The following is a 17,669-nucleotide window of genomic DNA, read 5'->3' on the forward strand; positions in this document are numbered from 1 at the left end:
GTGGATCTGATCTTTCTAGGTGCTCCAGGATTGAGTCCAAGGAAGAGCGAGAACCAGATTTCCCTTACTGGACGACATTTCTGCAGATCATTGGCCAAAATAGCACAGCAAAGAGATCAGCAATTGGCCGATTTGTTGAAAAGGTGGCTGAATACCCTTTTTAATTCTTCTAATACTTAGCCATCCAAAATACTGAAAACCGCAAGAATAGACTTCGAAACAAAGAGATTTGCTTCAACCCTACTTAGCATGGATGTGGGATGTCTCAGGTCCTGTTTTGAACTCCCGAGCGCTTTTTTTCTCTTGCGGTACTTATATGGATCGTGTTTAGTACTTACCCAAAATGCAAAGGAGAAGATAGGCAATAATGGAATAACCCTAGTGACTGAAATGAAATCAGGTCCGTCATGGTGCAAAAGGCAGATTTTGCTTTGTTATCTCCTTTGCCACCTTTCCAACTCATTTTGTGGATTAAGCCAAAGTATATATAAGATAGCCTACCCTTCAAAAGGACTCTAATTTATCCTCACTTGCAGATTTCCCTCAAGAGGGTTAATATTTCAGGGCAAACTGAATGACCCTGAGAAGGATGATCTTGAGCTCTGCTCCTTGTAGAATATTCTCCATCTGACCCACGGGAAATGGACGGCGTAGCAAAAGTGGATGGATTAAGGTTGTTTTATTTTAGCCTCCTTTATTATCTGGATTCATTACAGTAGAAGCTCTTTTCACTGACATCAGTTTAAACGACTTGCTATATAACCAGTGCTCTGTATTCCTTCTGTAAAACATGCCAACCGAAAGCCCTTGGCATGCGGCATGAACACGACTGGTAGGCTTCTCTCTGGGAAGTCTTATCTCTTCTTCCACTTAATTCATTGCCAAGAATCAGTTGTGTTTGTTCCCAAACCTGTTCATGCTTGTCCTTGTGACTGTAACTAATGTCATGAAATGTTATGGAAACTGTAGGGTTGTGACTGCAAAGACAGTCATTTTTGTTTTTATAAAATCAAAGTAACACATGTGTGTAATTTTAAAAGTCAAATAATACTTTTAAAATAATACGAGACAACAAAAAATATAAACAGCAGTCTCTGACTTATCTTTCCTGGCTCCATGGAGGCAACCACTTCGACTTCTTATAGCTGTTTCTTTTGGCGGGTACCTACAATTTTCTAAATAACACATTTATGTTACTACTTCTTTGATTATCTAAAATGAATAATTTTGGCTGTTGTCCATTATGGAAGATAAGATTTAAGTCTCTCGCATCACCTCAAATACTCACATTTGGCCTTCCCCCTTGTCACCAATTAAATCAATATTACAAGTACACACTAGGGTAACTGTGTAAATACTATTTCTTGCTGAATCATGTAGTGTTCTATAAGAATATTTCCTCTCTTGTACGACTTCTTATTTAACCTGGAGTGAAGAATTGCCTTGTTTTTTCATTTGCTTAGCTTCCTGTATATCTATCATTAGTTCAACCCCAAACTCTGAGTGAACTCTACATCTCAAAATATGTTTTTAAAAAATCAGATAGTCTTCCAATTCAATCAAAAAAAAAAAAATCCAAACTAGTACCCTCCATCTTTTTGCTATAAACTAATGTGGTTGTACTCTAGATCTGGTGCACAGCTGTTGTCCTGGGAAATCTTCATGTCTCTCTCTCCTGTCCTCTGACTGCCATGATTTTATTTTTCTGGGTATGTTCCCTTGCTTTGGTGAAAAAAATTCACCAAATTTTTTGAGAAAGGGTAGAGAGGAATATATTTGTTAGAATAGATGAGAGTGTCTTTATTCTCCCATCATACTCTTGATTGAGAATTTGACTTGATAGAGTTATTTTAGGCTGCAAGTGAATATTTACTCAGAATTGCAAAGCCATCATTATCTTTTCCTCCAGCTTTTAGTGACGATTGAGAAGCCCCATTTAGAATCCATTCTGATTCTTTGTCTTTTCTATGTGACTCTCTTTTGGTTCTCTCTAGAAGCTTTCAGAATATTCTCTTTTTCTTTTCTCATTTCTTTTACAGTAATGTGCCTTAGAGTGAGCTTTATTTTTTCATTCAGATGAATTATAATCCATGGGCCCTTTTGACCTGGAAGCTCATGACTTTAAATTGTGGCATGGTTTCTTGTTATTTCTCTGAAGATGAATTATTTCCATTTTCTGCCTCTATTGAGATGATTATATAGTTTTCTCCTTTATTATGTCAATGTAATGAATTACGTGAATTGAGTTTCAAATGTTAAATCAACCTTGCATTCTTGAGATTAAAGGCAACTTGGTCATGGTATATTACTTTTCCTTTTTAATCATAGCTTTACTGAAGGATAATTGGCATACAATAAACAACACATGTTAAAGAGTGCAGTTTGATAGGTTTTGACATATCCGTCTGTGAAACCATCACCACAATCAAGATAGTGAGCATGTCTGCATGTCCATCACTCTTCCCTTTCACCCCCCAATCTTCAGGCAACTAGCTGCTGTCATCATAGATTAGTTTGCATTTTCTAGAATTTTGTATAGGTGGAATCACGCAGCATGTACTCTTTTTTCGGTCTGATTTTTTAAACTCAATATAATTATCTAGATATGCATCTATTTTATTGCATGTATCTACGTACATTCCTTTTTATTGCTGAGTAGTGTTCCATTATATTGATATACTATAATTTGCTTATTCATTCACATGTTGATGGACATTTGGTTTTTTTTCCAGCTTTTGAATATTGCGAATGAAGCTGCTATGAACATTCTCGTATAAGTCTTTGTGGACATGTCTCTGTTTCTCTTGGGTAAAAACCTACGAGTGGGATGTCTGAGTCATATTGTAAGTGTCTTTTTCACTTTTTTTTTTTTTTTTTTTGTGGTACGCAGGCCTCTCACTGTTGTGGCCTCTCCCGTTGCGGAGCACAGGCTCCGGACGCGTAGGCTCAGCGGCCATAGCTCACGGGCCCAGCCGCTCCGCGGCATGTGGGATCCTCCCGGACCCGGGCACGAACCCGTGTCCCCTGCATCGGCAGGCGGACTCTCAACCACTGCGCCACCAGGGAAGCCCTGGACAGCCTTTTTGATTTTAGTCATTTGAGTGGGTATATAGTAGTATCTTATTTTAATTTGCATTTTCCCGGTAACAAATGATGTTAAGCATCTTTTCATGTGCTTATTCACAGCCCATGCATCTTCTTTGGTGAAGTGCCTGTTCAGATCTTTTGCGCATTTTCTTAGAGGGCTGTTTGTGTTCTTAGTAATGAGTCATTGGAGTTCCTCATGTTAAAAGATAAAATGAGGCATATTAAATTTCTGAGAGTTTACCTGAGCAAAAATCTGTTCGAATCAGACAATGCCAAACCCAAAGTGGGTAGGAGTGCTCCATCGACAGGAGCTAGAGGAAGGACTTTTACAGAGAAGAGGTGGAAGCAAAGGAAGGAATTATCTGATTGGCTGTAGCTTGAGTGGTTGTATCATCTGGAAAAGTCTGGGTGGCTGTTTGTGAGTGGCTGTCCTTGGGTTTGAGTTCTTAACCTTGAGGCATTAGAGGTTTTGGTTTGCTTAGGAGGCTCCTGAAGCATTCAAGTCATCTCAGTCTAATAGCCTCTTTGTTTACTTATTTTAACACATATATTCTAGGTATAGTCCTTTTTCTGTTGTATGTTTTACAAATATTTTCTTCTTGTCTATGGACTGTCTTTTAACTTTATTAACAGTACATTTGAAGAGCAAATGTTTTTTAAATGTGATGAAGTCCAGTTTATTCATCTGTGTTTAATAGTTTGTGCTTTTTATGTAGTACTTAAGAAATTGCCAAGCCCAGGGTCACTAAGAGTTTTTTCTTAAGTCTTCTAGAAGTTTTGTAGTTTTAGCTCTTATATAGTTTATGATCCACTTCACGTTAGTTTCTGTATATGGTGTGAGGTTAATGTCAGGGTTCATGTGTATGGCTACCCAGTTGTTCTAGTATAATTCATTGGAAATATCCTTTCCATATTGAATTGTCTTGGCACCTTTGTTGAAAATCAGTTGACCTAAATGTGTGGATATATTTCTGAATTCTCTGTTCTGTTTCACTGATATATGTGTCTATCTTAATGCCAATATTATGCTATATTCATTACTGTAGCTTTATAATAATGTCTTGACATAAAGCATAAGACTTTCAACTTTGTTCTTTTTTTTCAAAGTTGCTTTGGCTATTTTAGGTCCTTTGCATTTCTGTATAAATTTTGGAATCACCTGATCAATTTGTACAAAGAAACTTGCTGGACATTCAACTGTGATTGTATTAAATCTATAAAACAATTTATGTATGTAGATCAATGTTAATGTGATGAATTACACTAATTGATTTTCAAATATTAAACCAACCTTTCATTTTTAAGATAAGTCCCACTTAGTTGTGGTAGATATCCTTTTCACATAATGTGGGATTTGATTTGTTTATATTTTATTAAGGATTTTTGCATCTGTGTTCATGAGGAATCTTTCTTTTTAATTTTCTTTTCTTGTAATGTCATATGGTGAATTGGGAATTTTTCTTCTTCTATTTTCTGAAAGAGTTTGTGTTATATTGGTATTATTTCTTCCTTAAATGTTTGATTGACTACACCAATGAAACTATCTGGACCAGGGGTTTTCTCCGTGAAAGTTTTTGATTACAGATTCAATTCCTTTAATAGATATTGGGCTGGGCTTCCCTGGTGGCACAGTGGTTGAGAGTCCGCCTGCCGATGCAGGGGACACGGGTTCGTGCCCCGGCCCGGGAGGATCCCACATGCCGCGGAGCGGCTGGGCCCGTGAGCCATGGCCGCTGAGCCTGCGCTCCGCAATGGGAGAGGCCACAACAGTGAGAGGCCCGCGTACCCCAAAAAAAAAAAAAAAAAAAAAAAAAAAAGATATTGGGCTATTTAGATTTTCCACTTCTTCCTGAGATGATTTTGGTAAAGTGTGTTTCTTAAGGAATTTATTCATTTAATCTAAGTCATAGTATTGACCACAAAATTGTTTATGATATTCTTTCATTCTTTTAATGTTAGTAAGATCTATAGTGATGTTCCCTTTTTTATTACTGTTATTGTTGATTTGTGTTTTCTCTCTCCTCTGTCCCTCTCCCTCATCCCCTTCTCATCAGTCTGTTTTTGGGTTTATCACTTTTATTAATCTTTCCAGAGAACCAGTTTTTTTTTTCCTCTGTGTTTTTTCATTTTCTAGTATGTTGATTTCTTCCCTTAACTTGATTGTATTCTTCTTTGTATTTAAAATAGGGTTTTACTTCACCCTTTATTTTTTAAGCTTCTAAAGTGGAAGCTTAGGTCATATTTTAAACTTTAAAAAAATGATCTTAGTCTATTTGGGCTTCTATAACAAAATACGACAGACTGGGTGGCTTATAGACAACAGAAATTTACTTTTCACAGTTATGGAGGCTGGATATCCAAGATCAGGGTGCCAGCATGGTTGATTCTGGTAAAAGGTCTCTTCCAGCTTGCAGACTGTCAACTTCTGACTATGTCCTCACAGGACACGTGGTACAGAGGAGCTCTGTGGAGCCTCTTTTATAGAAATACACTCTAACTGATGAGGGTTCCACCCTCCCCAGCACCTCCCCAAGGCCTCCTTATACCATCACATTGGGGGTTAGGATTTCAACATGAATTTTGGGAGGACACAAACATTTAGTCCATAGTAATAACATAAGCATCTTAAAACAATAAAATTTCTTTTAAGCATTGCCTTAACTGAATCCCACAATTTTGATGTGGTATGTTTTCATTATCATTCAGTTCAAAATATTTTCCAGTTTCCTCTTTCTTTTTTGGCCTATGGGTTATTTAGAAGAATGTTTATAGATATTTTGTCATTGATTTCTCATTTAATTTTGTCAGAGAACAAAATCTGTACAAATTAAATCTTTTAAAATATATTGAGACTGACGTATGGCCTAGCACATGTTGTATCTTAGTGAATGTACTATGTATCACTGAGAAGAATGTATATTTGGCAATTGTTGGTTGTGATGTTCTAAAAAGGTCAACTAGATTAAGGTGGTTTATAGTATGGTTGGATTCTTTATATTCTGATTTTTTGTCTGTTTATTTTATCAATTATCAAGACAAGAGTGTTAAAAATTTCCAGTTATTACCCTGGATTTGTCTATTTCTTTCTTCAGTTCTGTCAGTTTTTGTTTTATATATTTCGAAGCTCTGTTATTAACTGCATACACTTTTACTATTGTTATGTCTTCCTGATTGACCCTTTTATCACTATGAAATATCCTTCTTTATCTCTGGTAATACTCCTTGTTTTGAAATCTGCTTTGTCTGATATGAATTTAACCACAACAGCTTTCTTATGCTATTAGGTATACATTTTTTTCAATCCTTTTACTTTTCATCTATCTGCGTCTTTAAAATGTGTCTTTTATAGATTGTATGTAGTTGGGTCTTTTATATTCAGTCTGACAATGATAATCTGTGCTTTTTAGTTTATTGTGTTTAGTTCACTTGCATAGCATTTAGTTCATTAACGTTTAACATAACATTACTAGTTTGTGTTTAGGTGTACCATCTTGCATTTCTATTTGTTCCATCTGGGTTTTTTGTTGTTATTGTTCCTCTGTTTCACCTTTTTTTGGGTTAATCAAATACTTTTTGGTATTCCATTTTATATCTACCTTTGGAATTTTAGTTATACCTCTTTGTATAGCTGTACCTTTTTTTTTAGTGGATGCTAGGTTGGCATCTGCTCTCTAGCATCTCTTTTTTTTTTTTTTTTTTTTTTTTTTTGCGGTACATGGGCCTCTCACCGTTGTGGCCTCTCCCATTGCGGAGCACAGGCTCTGGACCCACAGGCTCAGCGGCCATGGCTCACGGGCCCAGCCGCTCCACGGCATGTGGGATCCTCCCGGACCGGGGAACGAACCCGCCTCCCCTGCATCGGCAGGCGGACTCTCAACCACTGCGCCACCAGGGAAGTCCTCTAGCATCTCTTTTGCTGTTGTCTTTTCTCCAGTTCTCTTTGTCCCTGTGGGACATTCTCTTTTGATCCCTTTACTCTCACTTTAGCAGAGTTTCAGGAGATAACTGCGTGTGCTCAATCTCCCACGTACCTTCCTTCTACTGTTCAAAAACAGAAACAGGAAACAAAAGTTGTGTTGTATTGTGGATGATGCAAGAAAGACTACGTGAAATTCTACTCGGAGGCCCATGATGGAAGAAAAGGCCTTGGCCTTACGTTAGGCGCTCGGTGAATGAATAAATGTACATTTATGTTTTTAGGTCAAAATAATCTGCTTGAGCTGTGTATGTATGTATGACTATTATTCACAATTCTCCACTTTTAATTGGGTTTTTCAGTTAATGAACCTATTCTGTTCCTGACTGTGATGTAAAAGATGGTCTCTTTTATCCCTGTAACTTTAGTTGATAGCAGATGGTGGTTCTCTTAGACAAGAGGAAATGGGAGTCTAGGACAGTAAGTGACATCCTTCTGTTTTCAGGTGAATAAGCAGCTCATTTATCTGTGGAGCTGGGACTGAATATAGGAGGTGATAGTCCTCTCCTTTTCATTCCTTCTTTCAACAAGTATTTGTTGCCACGTGCTGTTTGCTGTGTTCTGGTGCATCTTCCTTTGGGCATATAGAAGCACTGACTTAACCCACACAGATGGGTTAAGTTGCCCTTTCCTTGGGCTGGGTACATATTGGTGATTTTTTCTCTTTCTTTTACTTTTTGACTGGAGGTGAAAATGTATCGCTATCTCTTAAATTTGGTCAAGAAGACAACCACCCATGTGAAACAGTCGTGGTAAGGGGAGGGAAATATCGTGCAGTAGAAATTCCCTTTCCTGTGAATGGCATCATCTGGAATGCTTTAACAAACAACACTGGTTAATAGGCATTACTGGACACAAGAACTTGATGTCATTTTAACTCTCACTCAGACTCCCGTGCACCTAGATTTAGCATTCTCATAGTCTCCAGGGAAGAGTCTCTGCATTTATTTTTAAGCTTTAAGTGACCAAGTTACAGCCCTAAAGGCACACCGTTTACCGAAAGCAGGAGGAGGAAACAGCTTGCTGAATAGTATGGCCAGGCTCATTTCTGGATCTTGGTCTTCTATTCTCAATTCTGGGAAGAAGTCACTCAGAAGAATGAGGTTTTTTTCTTGGAAGAGCCATAGTTCACTTCAATAATATGGAGACAACTTGAAGATTTAGTCTACAGAGAAATTCAGCCCCAATTTGACAGCCTTCTCGTTTCCACACAAGAGGCTAAAGAACTCCCTGCAGTCGTTTCTCTGCATGTGTCATATATTAAGAATAAGAGTATTCATACACTTGTCCGTATACATATGTGTATGAATATGTATGACGAATACTGTTATCAATATACGTAAATGCTGTCATTTTCCAAAATCTTTTCTCACCAGCTTTCCACACTCTGTACAAGATGCTGTCCTAGGAACAGAGGGAAGGGAAGGAGTCTGTAAACAGCATTGAAAGGAAATAGGGCTTGTTGAGAAGTGACAAGAGCAGAACAGAGTCCACTAGATAGAGGCAAAACATGGGACCAGGCTTAGAGAGGGTGAGGAAGATGAGGGAACCAGAACAAAAGCTACAGAGTGAGGAGAAAAGGAGAGGGACAGATGCAGTGAAAGCAGAGGATGGCAGAGATCCACGTGGGGAAGAGGGAAGGGGCCAGGGCTTTCTCGGGAGGACTTTGTGCATGTGTCTCCTTTTATTTTATTTCATTTTGTAGCGGCAGACTTCTGAGATCTGAGAACATACGGGTTAGGTATAGCTCCCACGATACTACGAACTCATGGTAACTTTCACAAGCTTATAATTCATTTTCAAATCTCGTTTTACCCATGCCTGAAAAATCAAACCAGCAGGCTTTGTACCAGAGGGGAGAGAAGGCTCTAACTAGGGATCATCCATGCCGCTGCCTGGCTTCCCTAATGTCTGAACAGCAAGAAGGGTCTATGCCTAAAAGCTCTCCCCTGCCTTCACCTGGAGCTCAGAGGGAGGACTTGGGAAGGGCGATGGTGTAGTTGAAAGATGCAGTATTAACAGCCAGTGAGGTAAACTCGCTAAAATTGGCCACATCTCAGAAAATGTAAATATTCCATTTAAAAAATCGAATTACTATGAAAAGAATTCTGGTTATAGACTCACACTTGCTGTCAGATGCTTATAAAAAATAATCCAAACAGAAAAGAAAACTTTGTTTCCCAGCATGAGCCTAACTTCTACCACAGGACTTTCTAGCCCTAAGAAAGTTCTGCTATGTGAGAGTAGTTGTGAACAAACCGTGGCTACAGGAGTTTCCTTCTGCACAGTGGGGAGCTGCAGAAAGCAGGCGGGTACCACAGGTGGTGGACTTGGCGGAGAGAGGAGCATATGGGTTCGACAGCAGAAATAGATGTCACCATCTGGCACAAAACCCCTCAAATAATCCCATTACCTCCCTGTCCTACCCCTTATCCAGGTTGAGAGCAGGGGGCCTTTGAGATATATTTGATTTTTTCTTTATGACATAGTCCCGGTTTTAAGCAAATGTAGACAGAAGGTGATGTGTTTTGTTGGGGGTACCTGCCAAGGTGGAGTTCAAGGAAGAGGGGAGAAGTTTCTGAGGATGGACTCCCTCTGACATGATTGCTTGGATTGGAACTGGGATGTTTCCTGCGGGTGCTAATTAGAACAGGAAAAGTGTAATCCCCAGGAAAGAGGGAGATCAGCACGCCAGCTGTTGGTGCGCAAGTGAAATCGATTCCTGGATGACAGGTGTCTGCAGGAAGATTTCCTTGAGGCACTTCCTGCAAGACCCTAAATGACTTTCAAACGAGACTCCTGGACACAGACAGCTTGTTAGGTGGTTTAGGGGCTTATCCTGTGCAGGTTTTGAACCAGGCTATGGCCAGCTTGGGACACCGACAGTAAAGTCAGATATGCTGTGAATACCTTGCTGGACTTCTACATTTAGAATCTCAAGGGTTGGGAGCTTTCAGAGCCTTACTTGGGATGATGGAAATCTGGAGACACGTGGCAAATGTTTCAGTATGTGCTGTTGCTGTGGAGTCTGTCCTTTGGTTGGTGTGCTTAGGTTGTTCCGTTGGCATGTCCAGCGGAGCTTCTGTACATCCTTCATCAGCTACGACACCATGCCTAGATTCCAATGACACAATGACATTTCATCAAATTTTAAAAACATGATTATTTGCACTGGAATAGCCCACCCCTTTAAATGCCTAATAAAATAAAATCTGGAAACCGATCCCCAGATTGAAATTCCTTATATAAACAAGTGTGCCTTTGCTGCAGGAGTTGGTTGCCATTGTTACTCACCTCAGGAAGGTTCCTTGTTCATGTAAAAATGACCTGTCTGTCGGTTAAAGAACAGTTCTGCTCCCCATGGGTCAGAATGGTGCCGGCCACACATGCCTTATTGTCTTTTTCTAAGCTGGACCCAGTGATGCGTGCTGTGTGGACAGGGTACGCTTGGAATTGGATGAAACTCTGCACACCTCTTCAGATTTTCTCTTTACACAGGGGATGGCCAGAGTGGCCTCTGTCAGTGTCATCTATTCTAGAGACTGGAGAGAATCCTAGTTCTGCTGATGGTCAATCAGAATTCCATCCCCCACCCCACACCTCTTTCAGATCCATGAGAAAGGAGAGGAAGAGTTCAATGAGAAGAGTGAACATTATTCTGGAATCAGTGAGGAGCCTCTGCTCACAGCAGATCAGGTACGAATCTCTCTCTCTCTCTCTCTCTCTCTCTAAGTTCTTGGAACTTTTAGTTCCTTTGATAGACAAAAAGTCTGAATACATACCTGCCACATCCCTTTCAGGCAGTAGAAAAATGTATGGTCTTGTGGTGGCTGTGTCTTTGGTAAATTTCATGTCTCTTTAAGCCTCAGTTTATGCACCTGCTGTAATTAGGGATGTAATTCCTGACGTGTGTTGGATGTGGTCCATGTTTGATAACAGCCAGAGATGGGCTCAGCGTTTACTGCCTTCATTTCCTGCTAAGTGTCTTTATTGCAGCTCATTGTACTTGGAGTCAAGACACTTAAACAAGGGTCCCAAATAGCTGTTCTACAAGAATAGAAATGGCAGAAGAGGCTTCCAAGTGATGGACATTTTCTCATCTTTCATAGAACACTGAAAACGTTGAGCCTTCCAAAAGAAGTATTAGAAACACTTGTTTTTTTTTAAAAAAAAGATCTAATGTTTCACATTTTATTGAGTTACTTAATTTTAGTTTTAATAATTTGTTACTTAGGGAAAATACTCCTGAGTCTCTGGATTCCTTATTCAACCTTTGAGTCAACAATTATTTATGGGCACTTGCTTTGAGCAGGCACCTTTCAGGTGTTTTCACAGAGTGGTTCTGAAAAAGCTCCACTAGGAGTTTTGGTTCCAGAAAATGCTTTTCAGTAAAAGGAACTCTTTCATATCTGTGGTAAAAAGGTGGGCTATAAACAGATAAGGATCAAGAGATTAAAAGGAACCAGATTAAAAAGAACAGGAGCTAGCAGTTACCTTGTGAATTTGGGGGGAAATACAATTCAGTGACACAAGTTCAATGATAATGACTCTGAAAGAGAAGCTTAGCCATAAAATTCTAAAGGGGGGTCGTGTAGTTTGCTCATGTTCCATGAGTGGCTTGCAGTAGTCAAAAACTAAGTATCCCTTAAATTTGTGAGTGGAGATGGGAAAGCTTGGGAATAAAATAGAAATTATTCCAGAGGAGGGGACCTAAGTGCCTTTATCTTTGATCCAGCCTAACATAAAGGAGCCCACTTCAAAGACCAGTTGGCCTTGGAGATGGAGTCCGTCACAGCATCGAGAACAGACAAATATATAGATGCACTGTTCTGACCAGACTCATGGATGGCTTCTTTCAGAAGTGGTCTTTGCTTATTCCATTTCCTTTATGTGTAAACAATTAATGTACAAAGTAGTTCAGCCTTATTCCTCTTGGCAGTTATCTAATTTTACTCTCTCTTCTAGGAGCTGTCCCCTACAAGAGTCTAGATTACAGATGGGTTTCTTATCGATTTTCTGCTCTCCAGAACCTACCTGTCCTTTTATTATGTCATTATCTTTATTTCCACTTTTGTTGGGCAGCTTTAGTTCCTGTCCAGGTGAATTCTGGAGGAAGAGCTGTTTTCCTCTATGTAAAAAAGCAACTCCCCATTTTGAGTTATCCTAGGAACACTTTGGGTTTTTTCCCATCTTAAGCATCATCGCAATGAATGGACTGGATTTTGTGTTTGAGTTGGGTAGATAAAATGTCTTTCCACTTAGAAAGAAAGTGCTCAGAAAATTGAAGTAAATGTTCCCTTCCAGGAAGCTCTGCTTCATTTCCTGAAAGAGCAGTTTATTCCCAAAAAAGCACTCATCTAAATGATGTTCTTGGAAGAGGTTTGACATTAGAGAGGATTTTATATCAAAGGAAGAGTGTTTGTAAGCCTTTGGTCAGATCTAGTTTTATTATTATCCAGTATTTATTAAGTAACAATATTGCTTTAGGAATTTTACAGACAGCAAATTAGGAACATCCTTCCCTGATCAGAATTCAAGCTGGGATGTCCCTGCAGCAGAGAAGAGTGAGCACTCCCTTGTGTACCTTCTCCAGGTGATTGAGGAAATTGAGGAAATGATGCAGAACTCCCCAGACCCTGAGGAGGAAGAGGATGTTCTAGAAGAGGAGGATGGGGGAGAAACCTCCTCCCAGGCGGACTTGGTCCTCCTGCAGGAGATGCAGGCCTTGACCCAGACCTTCAACAACAACTGGTCCTACGAAGGTGAGAGTTCTGGGGGCGGGCTCACAGAGGACAAACTCAGCTCTGCCAGGCAGGGCACATGCTTCACACGCCACTAAGAGAACCTCGGATCTAGGGAGTTGGCAATACCTTTCTTACTGGACATCAGGAGAGAAGCATTGCTGGGAGAGGAAGCAAGATTAAAAGGATAAAACGACCTGCTGTACAGCACAAGGAACTCTACTCAATACTGTGTAATGGCCTATATGGGAAAATCTAAAAAAAAAAAAAAAAAAAAAAAAAAAGAGTGGATATATGTATATGTATAACTGATTCACTTTGCTGTACACCTGAAACTAACCCAACAGTGTAAATCAACTATAATCCAATAAAACTTTTTTAAAAATGAAAACAACGGTAAAACAAACCAAAGAACAAGACTAAAGCAGAACGAGTAGAGGAAATCTGAACCCACTATTCACAATGATGCTACCGTGAAATCAATGAACAAACCTACAAATGGTAATGATAATAAGAGCTCGTATTTTTGGAGAGCTTTGGAGGGCCAGGCGCTGTTCTAAAACTTTCTATGCATAATCTCATTTCATGCCTGTGCCAACCCCATTAGGATTGAGCTAACTGAGTTTCCAAGAGGGTAAGTGACTTGTTCCAAGGCCACCGTTGCAGAAATATAATTAAGAAATAAAATCTCCTCCCCACCCAGAAAACCTCTCCACAGAAGTAGAGGTTTTCTTTCTGAGAAAATGAAAACAATTTCATTATTGAATTGATGCATGTCACAGTCAACCCACTAAAGGGATTGCAAAACTGGAAAGAAATCTAACCCGTGTCTACAGCTAACTGGACACAACCCATTACAACGTTGCAATTTAGAGTCAGGTGGCAAGTTAGGCCCCTGTTTTCTTTCTTGGGGATGACTTTTCAAAGCAGTGGCTCCCAGGTCCTTGAGGAAGCACATCTGAGTCCTGAGACTGGCCAGTGGCTTATTTAGCCATTAAAATGATGCACATATATTTGAAAAACAGAGAGAGATTCTGAAAGAAAAAAGGAGGTGAGGGGGGCTTCCCTGGTGGTGCAGTGGTTGAGAGTCTGCCTCCCGATGCAGGGGACGCGGGTTCGTGCCCCGGTCCGGGAAGATCCCACATGCCGCGGAGCGGCTGGGCCCGTGAGCCATGGCCGCTGAGCCTGCGCGTCCACAGCCTGTGCTCCGCAACGGGAGAGGCCACAGCGGTGAGAGGACCGCGTACCGCAAAAAAAAAAAAAAAACAACAAAAATAAGGGAGGTGAGGAAGAGGGGAAGTCTCTTCCCTTATTTTCAACAGGGAGAATCAAGCCTCTTATTTTAGTTTTTTAACATCTTTATTGCTTTACAATGGTGTGTTAGTTTCTGCTTTATAACAAAGTGAATCAGCTATACGTATACATATATCCCCATATCTCTTCCCTCTTGCATCTCCCTCCCACCCGTCCTATCCCATCCCTCTAGGTGGTCACAGAGCACAGAGCTGATCTCCCAATGCTATGCAGCTTCTTCCCACTAGCTATCTATTTTACGTTTGGTGGTGTATAACATGTCCATGCCACTCTCTCACTTTGTCCCAGCTTACCTTTCCCCTCCCCGTGTCCTCAAGTCCATTCTCTATGTCTGCGTCTTTATTCCTGTCCTGCCCCTAGGTTCTTCAGAACCTTTTTTTTTTTTTTTAGATTTCATATATATGTGTTAGCATACAGTATTTGTTGTTTTCTCTTTCTGACTTACTTCACTCTGTATGACAGACTCTAGGTCCATCCACCTCACTACAAATAACTCAATTTCGTTTCTTTTTATGGCTGAGTAATATTCCATTGTATATATGTGCCACATCTTCTTTATCCAGTCATCTATCGATGGACACTTAGGCTGCTTCCATGTCCTGGCTATTGTAAATAGAGCTGCAGTGAACATTGTGGTCCATGACTCCTTTTGAATTATGGTTTTCCCAGGGTATATGCCCAGTAGTGGGATTGCTGGGTCCTATGGTAGTTCTATTTTTAGTTTTTTAAGGAGCCTCCATACTGTTCTCCATAGGGGATGTACTAATTTACAAACCCACCAACAGTGTAGGAGGGTTCCCTTTTCTCCACACCCTCTCCAGCATTTATTGTTTGTAGATTTTTTGATGATGGCCATTCTGACTGGTGTGAGGTGATACCTCATTGTAGTTTTGATTTGCATTTCTCTAATGATTAGTGATGTTGAGCACCCTTTCATGAGTTTGTTAAGCCTTTTATTTTTAATGCATATTTGCCCCGTGTCACATTCAAGTCTTAAGGGGTGGAGTCAAAATTTGAAACTAGGCAGGTTAACTGCAGAGCCCACACTCTTAATCTGTGTATCGTATTAACTCTCTGACACAGGTTTGTGGTAATTATGATCCTGCAAAGAAAGAGGTGGATGAAGCGTGAAATTAAAAGATGTAACAGCAGTGGCAAAACTGAGTATAAAATTCATCCATCTGCGGGGATAGTGGTAACTAGGCGGCCGGAGGGGACACGTTCCCTGGGAGCGGATCCGAATGGGGGTGACGGGACTTATAAACGACGGAGAGGGAAGGCAGGCTGGTCAGGGTATAAAGGTCCAAGCATAAACTAGAATAGTGGTGAAAATAGAGGCGTGATCTGAAGAACTGCACCCTCTAAGTAAAACCCTGTGGCTCTGAAGAGCAGAGGCAGGGCAATGGCAGCAGAAGGAATCCGCTGGGAGGGATGGAGTGGATTTGGCCCTGGCGCTGCATTCACAGCAGCTCCAATCAGGCCATTCTCCGGCACACAAAGGTCCCACACATAGAACTGCTCAGCAAAAGACTCGGGAAAACGGCTGAAATGCAGAGTGAAATGGCAAAAACAGAAGGAGGAGGACAGCTCCAAAGAGTGAAATTAAAGGGGAAGGTTGAGCTAAGTCAGCAAATCCCCCGGCAGAGCAGGAGCGGAAAGGGAAAGGAAAATGGATTCTGATGTAGAAACAAAAGATGCCACTAGGAAGGGGCACATTCAAAAATATGCTCCCGAATCTACTTTAGGTGAAGAAGTCTTAGGGGACAAGAGTTTAAAACAAAGTGATCGGTGTCCCGTCTTCCCAGGTTCCCTTTCCTTTTCTCTGACAGTAGCAGACGACTTGGTACCAACAAGCCAGACTTCATTTTTCTGTACGTGTTGCCCATCTTTACATGTTTCACGTATTTTTGGGCACGTGCACTGCGACACAGGACGGTAGGTGTAAAGAAGGCCTCAGTTCGCTCTGTTTATTTTGCTGTCGGCTGTGTCTTGATCAGGTTTTGGGAATAAACACCACCTCTCTATTGTTCCTCAGCACGGACGCCAAACCCCTTCATCATGTTTTTTCCCCCCAATTCTTGACCCATTTCACATGAGGAATATTACAGAGACAGAGGAGAAATAGGGAGATGGAACAAGGGATCAAAAACCACATGTCTGCCCACATACGTTTTTGTGGACAGAGTCCACAGAGTCCACAGTCCTTGGGGGCTGTTTTTCCTCCCTCCTTCATTTCCCCGAGATGATGTTCTCTTCCTCAGTCGATAACTGGCTCTCCCTGCTGGCACGCCCCTAAATTGTGAAGGTCTGTCATGGCCCTTTGAGGAACTGTCTGGGGCCAGGGGGTCTCCTCCAGACCTGTCAGGCGACCAGGGCCCCGGGAGCCTCTCCAGTGGGCTGGGCTTGATGCAGTGACCCTGCAGGATGGTCTACCCCTGCAGGACTGAGGCACATGTCTGGGTCTGAGCTGACAGAGCTGCTGGACCAGGTGGAGGGCGCCATCCGAGACTTTTCAGAGGAGCTGGTGCAGCAGCTGGCCCGCCGGGACGAGCTGGAGTTCGAGAAGGAAGTGAAGAACTCCTTCATCACGGTGCTCATCGAGGTGCAGAACAAGCAGAAGGAGCAGCGAGAACTGATGAAGAAGAGGCGGAAAGAGAAAGGGCTGAGCTTGCAGAGCAGCCGGATAGAGAAGGGAAGCCAGATGCCACTCAAGGTAAGAGGACAGCCCGGCACGAGGACAAAGCACACCCACGCCTCCGGGCTCCCCGTTGCAGGTCCCGGGACCAGCCCTGCCGTGACCCCAGACAGACCTGTCCTAAGCCGTGACAATGAGCAAGGACACCCTGGCAGACAGCAGGGCCACGAGAGGGAGAAGAGCCCACCCGTGTCCTCTACCCCCCTAGAGGACGCCCGGTCTAACTGGAGGAGACAGGATGTAACACTGGAAAATAAGTGACTATGGCGTGTGCTCTCTTAAGCTAGATCTGAAAAAGTGGGGTGAAAGCATTTAGGATTGAAAGGAGTTGTGCCCTGGGACGAGCCTGCTACCAGCACAGCTTAGGGTCCTGACTCATCTCTTTAGGATGTCCATAGAGTGTTTCCGGATGGAACATTATGACGCCTAGTGATATGGACCAGATTCTTCTAACCAGTGGTTCTCCATCAGGGAAGCTCAGCAGAATCAGCTAAGGAGCTTTTTCAAAATACCTTTTCCTGGGCTCCCTCTCAGACCTACTGAATTGGGCCCGGGCAGATGCATTTTGGAAAAATCTTTCCAGATGAGGACAGTCGTTTTACACCTGCCCTTCCCAATGGCTGGGCATTTTTTTTTCTTCCCTGAGACATTTTCATCCTCATCTGTCCAAGTTTCCCTCTGCTGCTTTATTTTTCTGTGCACACAATGGAGGCTGAAATGAGGAAACCCAGGAGTGCGGGGGGGGGTGGGGGTGGGGGGGGTGGGGGGGGTGGGGTCTCATCGCCCGAGGCACTTACTCAGATAAGAGTCTTTGAGACTCTGCTATTGCTTCTTGCAAAGCTCAGGCTGAAATTTT

At 41.7% G+C, this 17,669-nt stretch overlaps 1 protein-coding gene across 4 annotated transcripts in view; it reads left to right on the forward strand.

Annotated features, from left to right (window-relative positions):
- Positions 1 to 17,669, forward strand: part of FEZ1 (fasciculation and elongation protein zeta 1) — a 43,194-nt gene that overhangs the window by 14,114 nt on the left and 11,411 nt on the right. For 3 of the 4 annotated variants that reach the window (XM_073808008.1, XM_033861839.2, XM_073808009.1), the window contains exons 4-6: positions 10,673 to 10,759; positions 12,657 to 12,825; positions 16,542 to 16,831. In XM_073808008.1, coding sequence (XP_073664109.1) covers positions 10,673 to 10,759; positions 12,657 to 12,825; positions 16,542 to 16,831 — 546 coding nt within the window. The remainder of the gene's footprint in view (positions 1 to 10,672; positions 10,760 to 12,656; positions 12,826 to 16,541; positions 16,832 to 17,669) is intronic. The other variant, XM_033861840.2, reaches the window with a different exon arrangement.

The sequence above is a fragment of the Tursiops truncatus genome, chromosome 8 (genome assembly GCF_011762595.2).
Source record: "Tursiops truncatus isolate mTurTru1 chromosome 8, mTurTru1.mat.Y, whole genome shotgun sequence".
In the NCBI taxonomy this organism is placed as follows: domain Eukaryota; kingdom Metazoa; phylum Chordata; class Mammalia; order Artiodactyla; family Delphinidae; genus Tursiops; species Tursiops truncatus.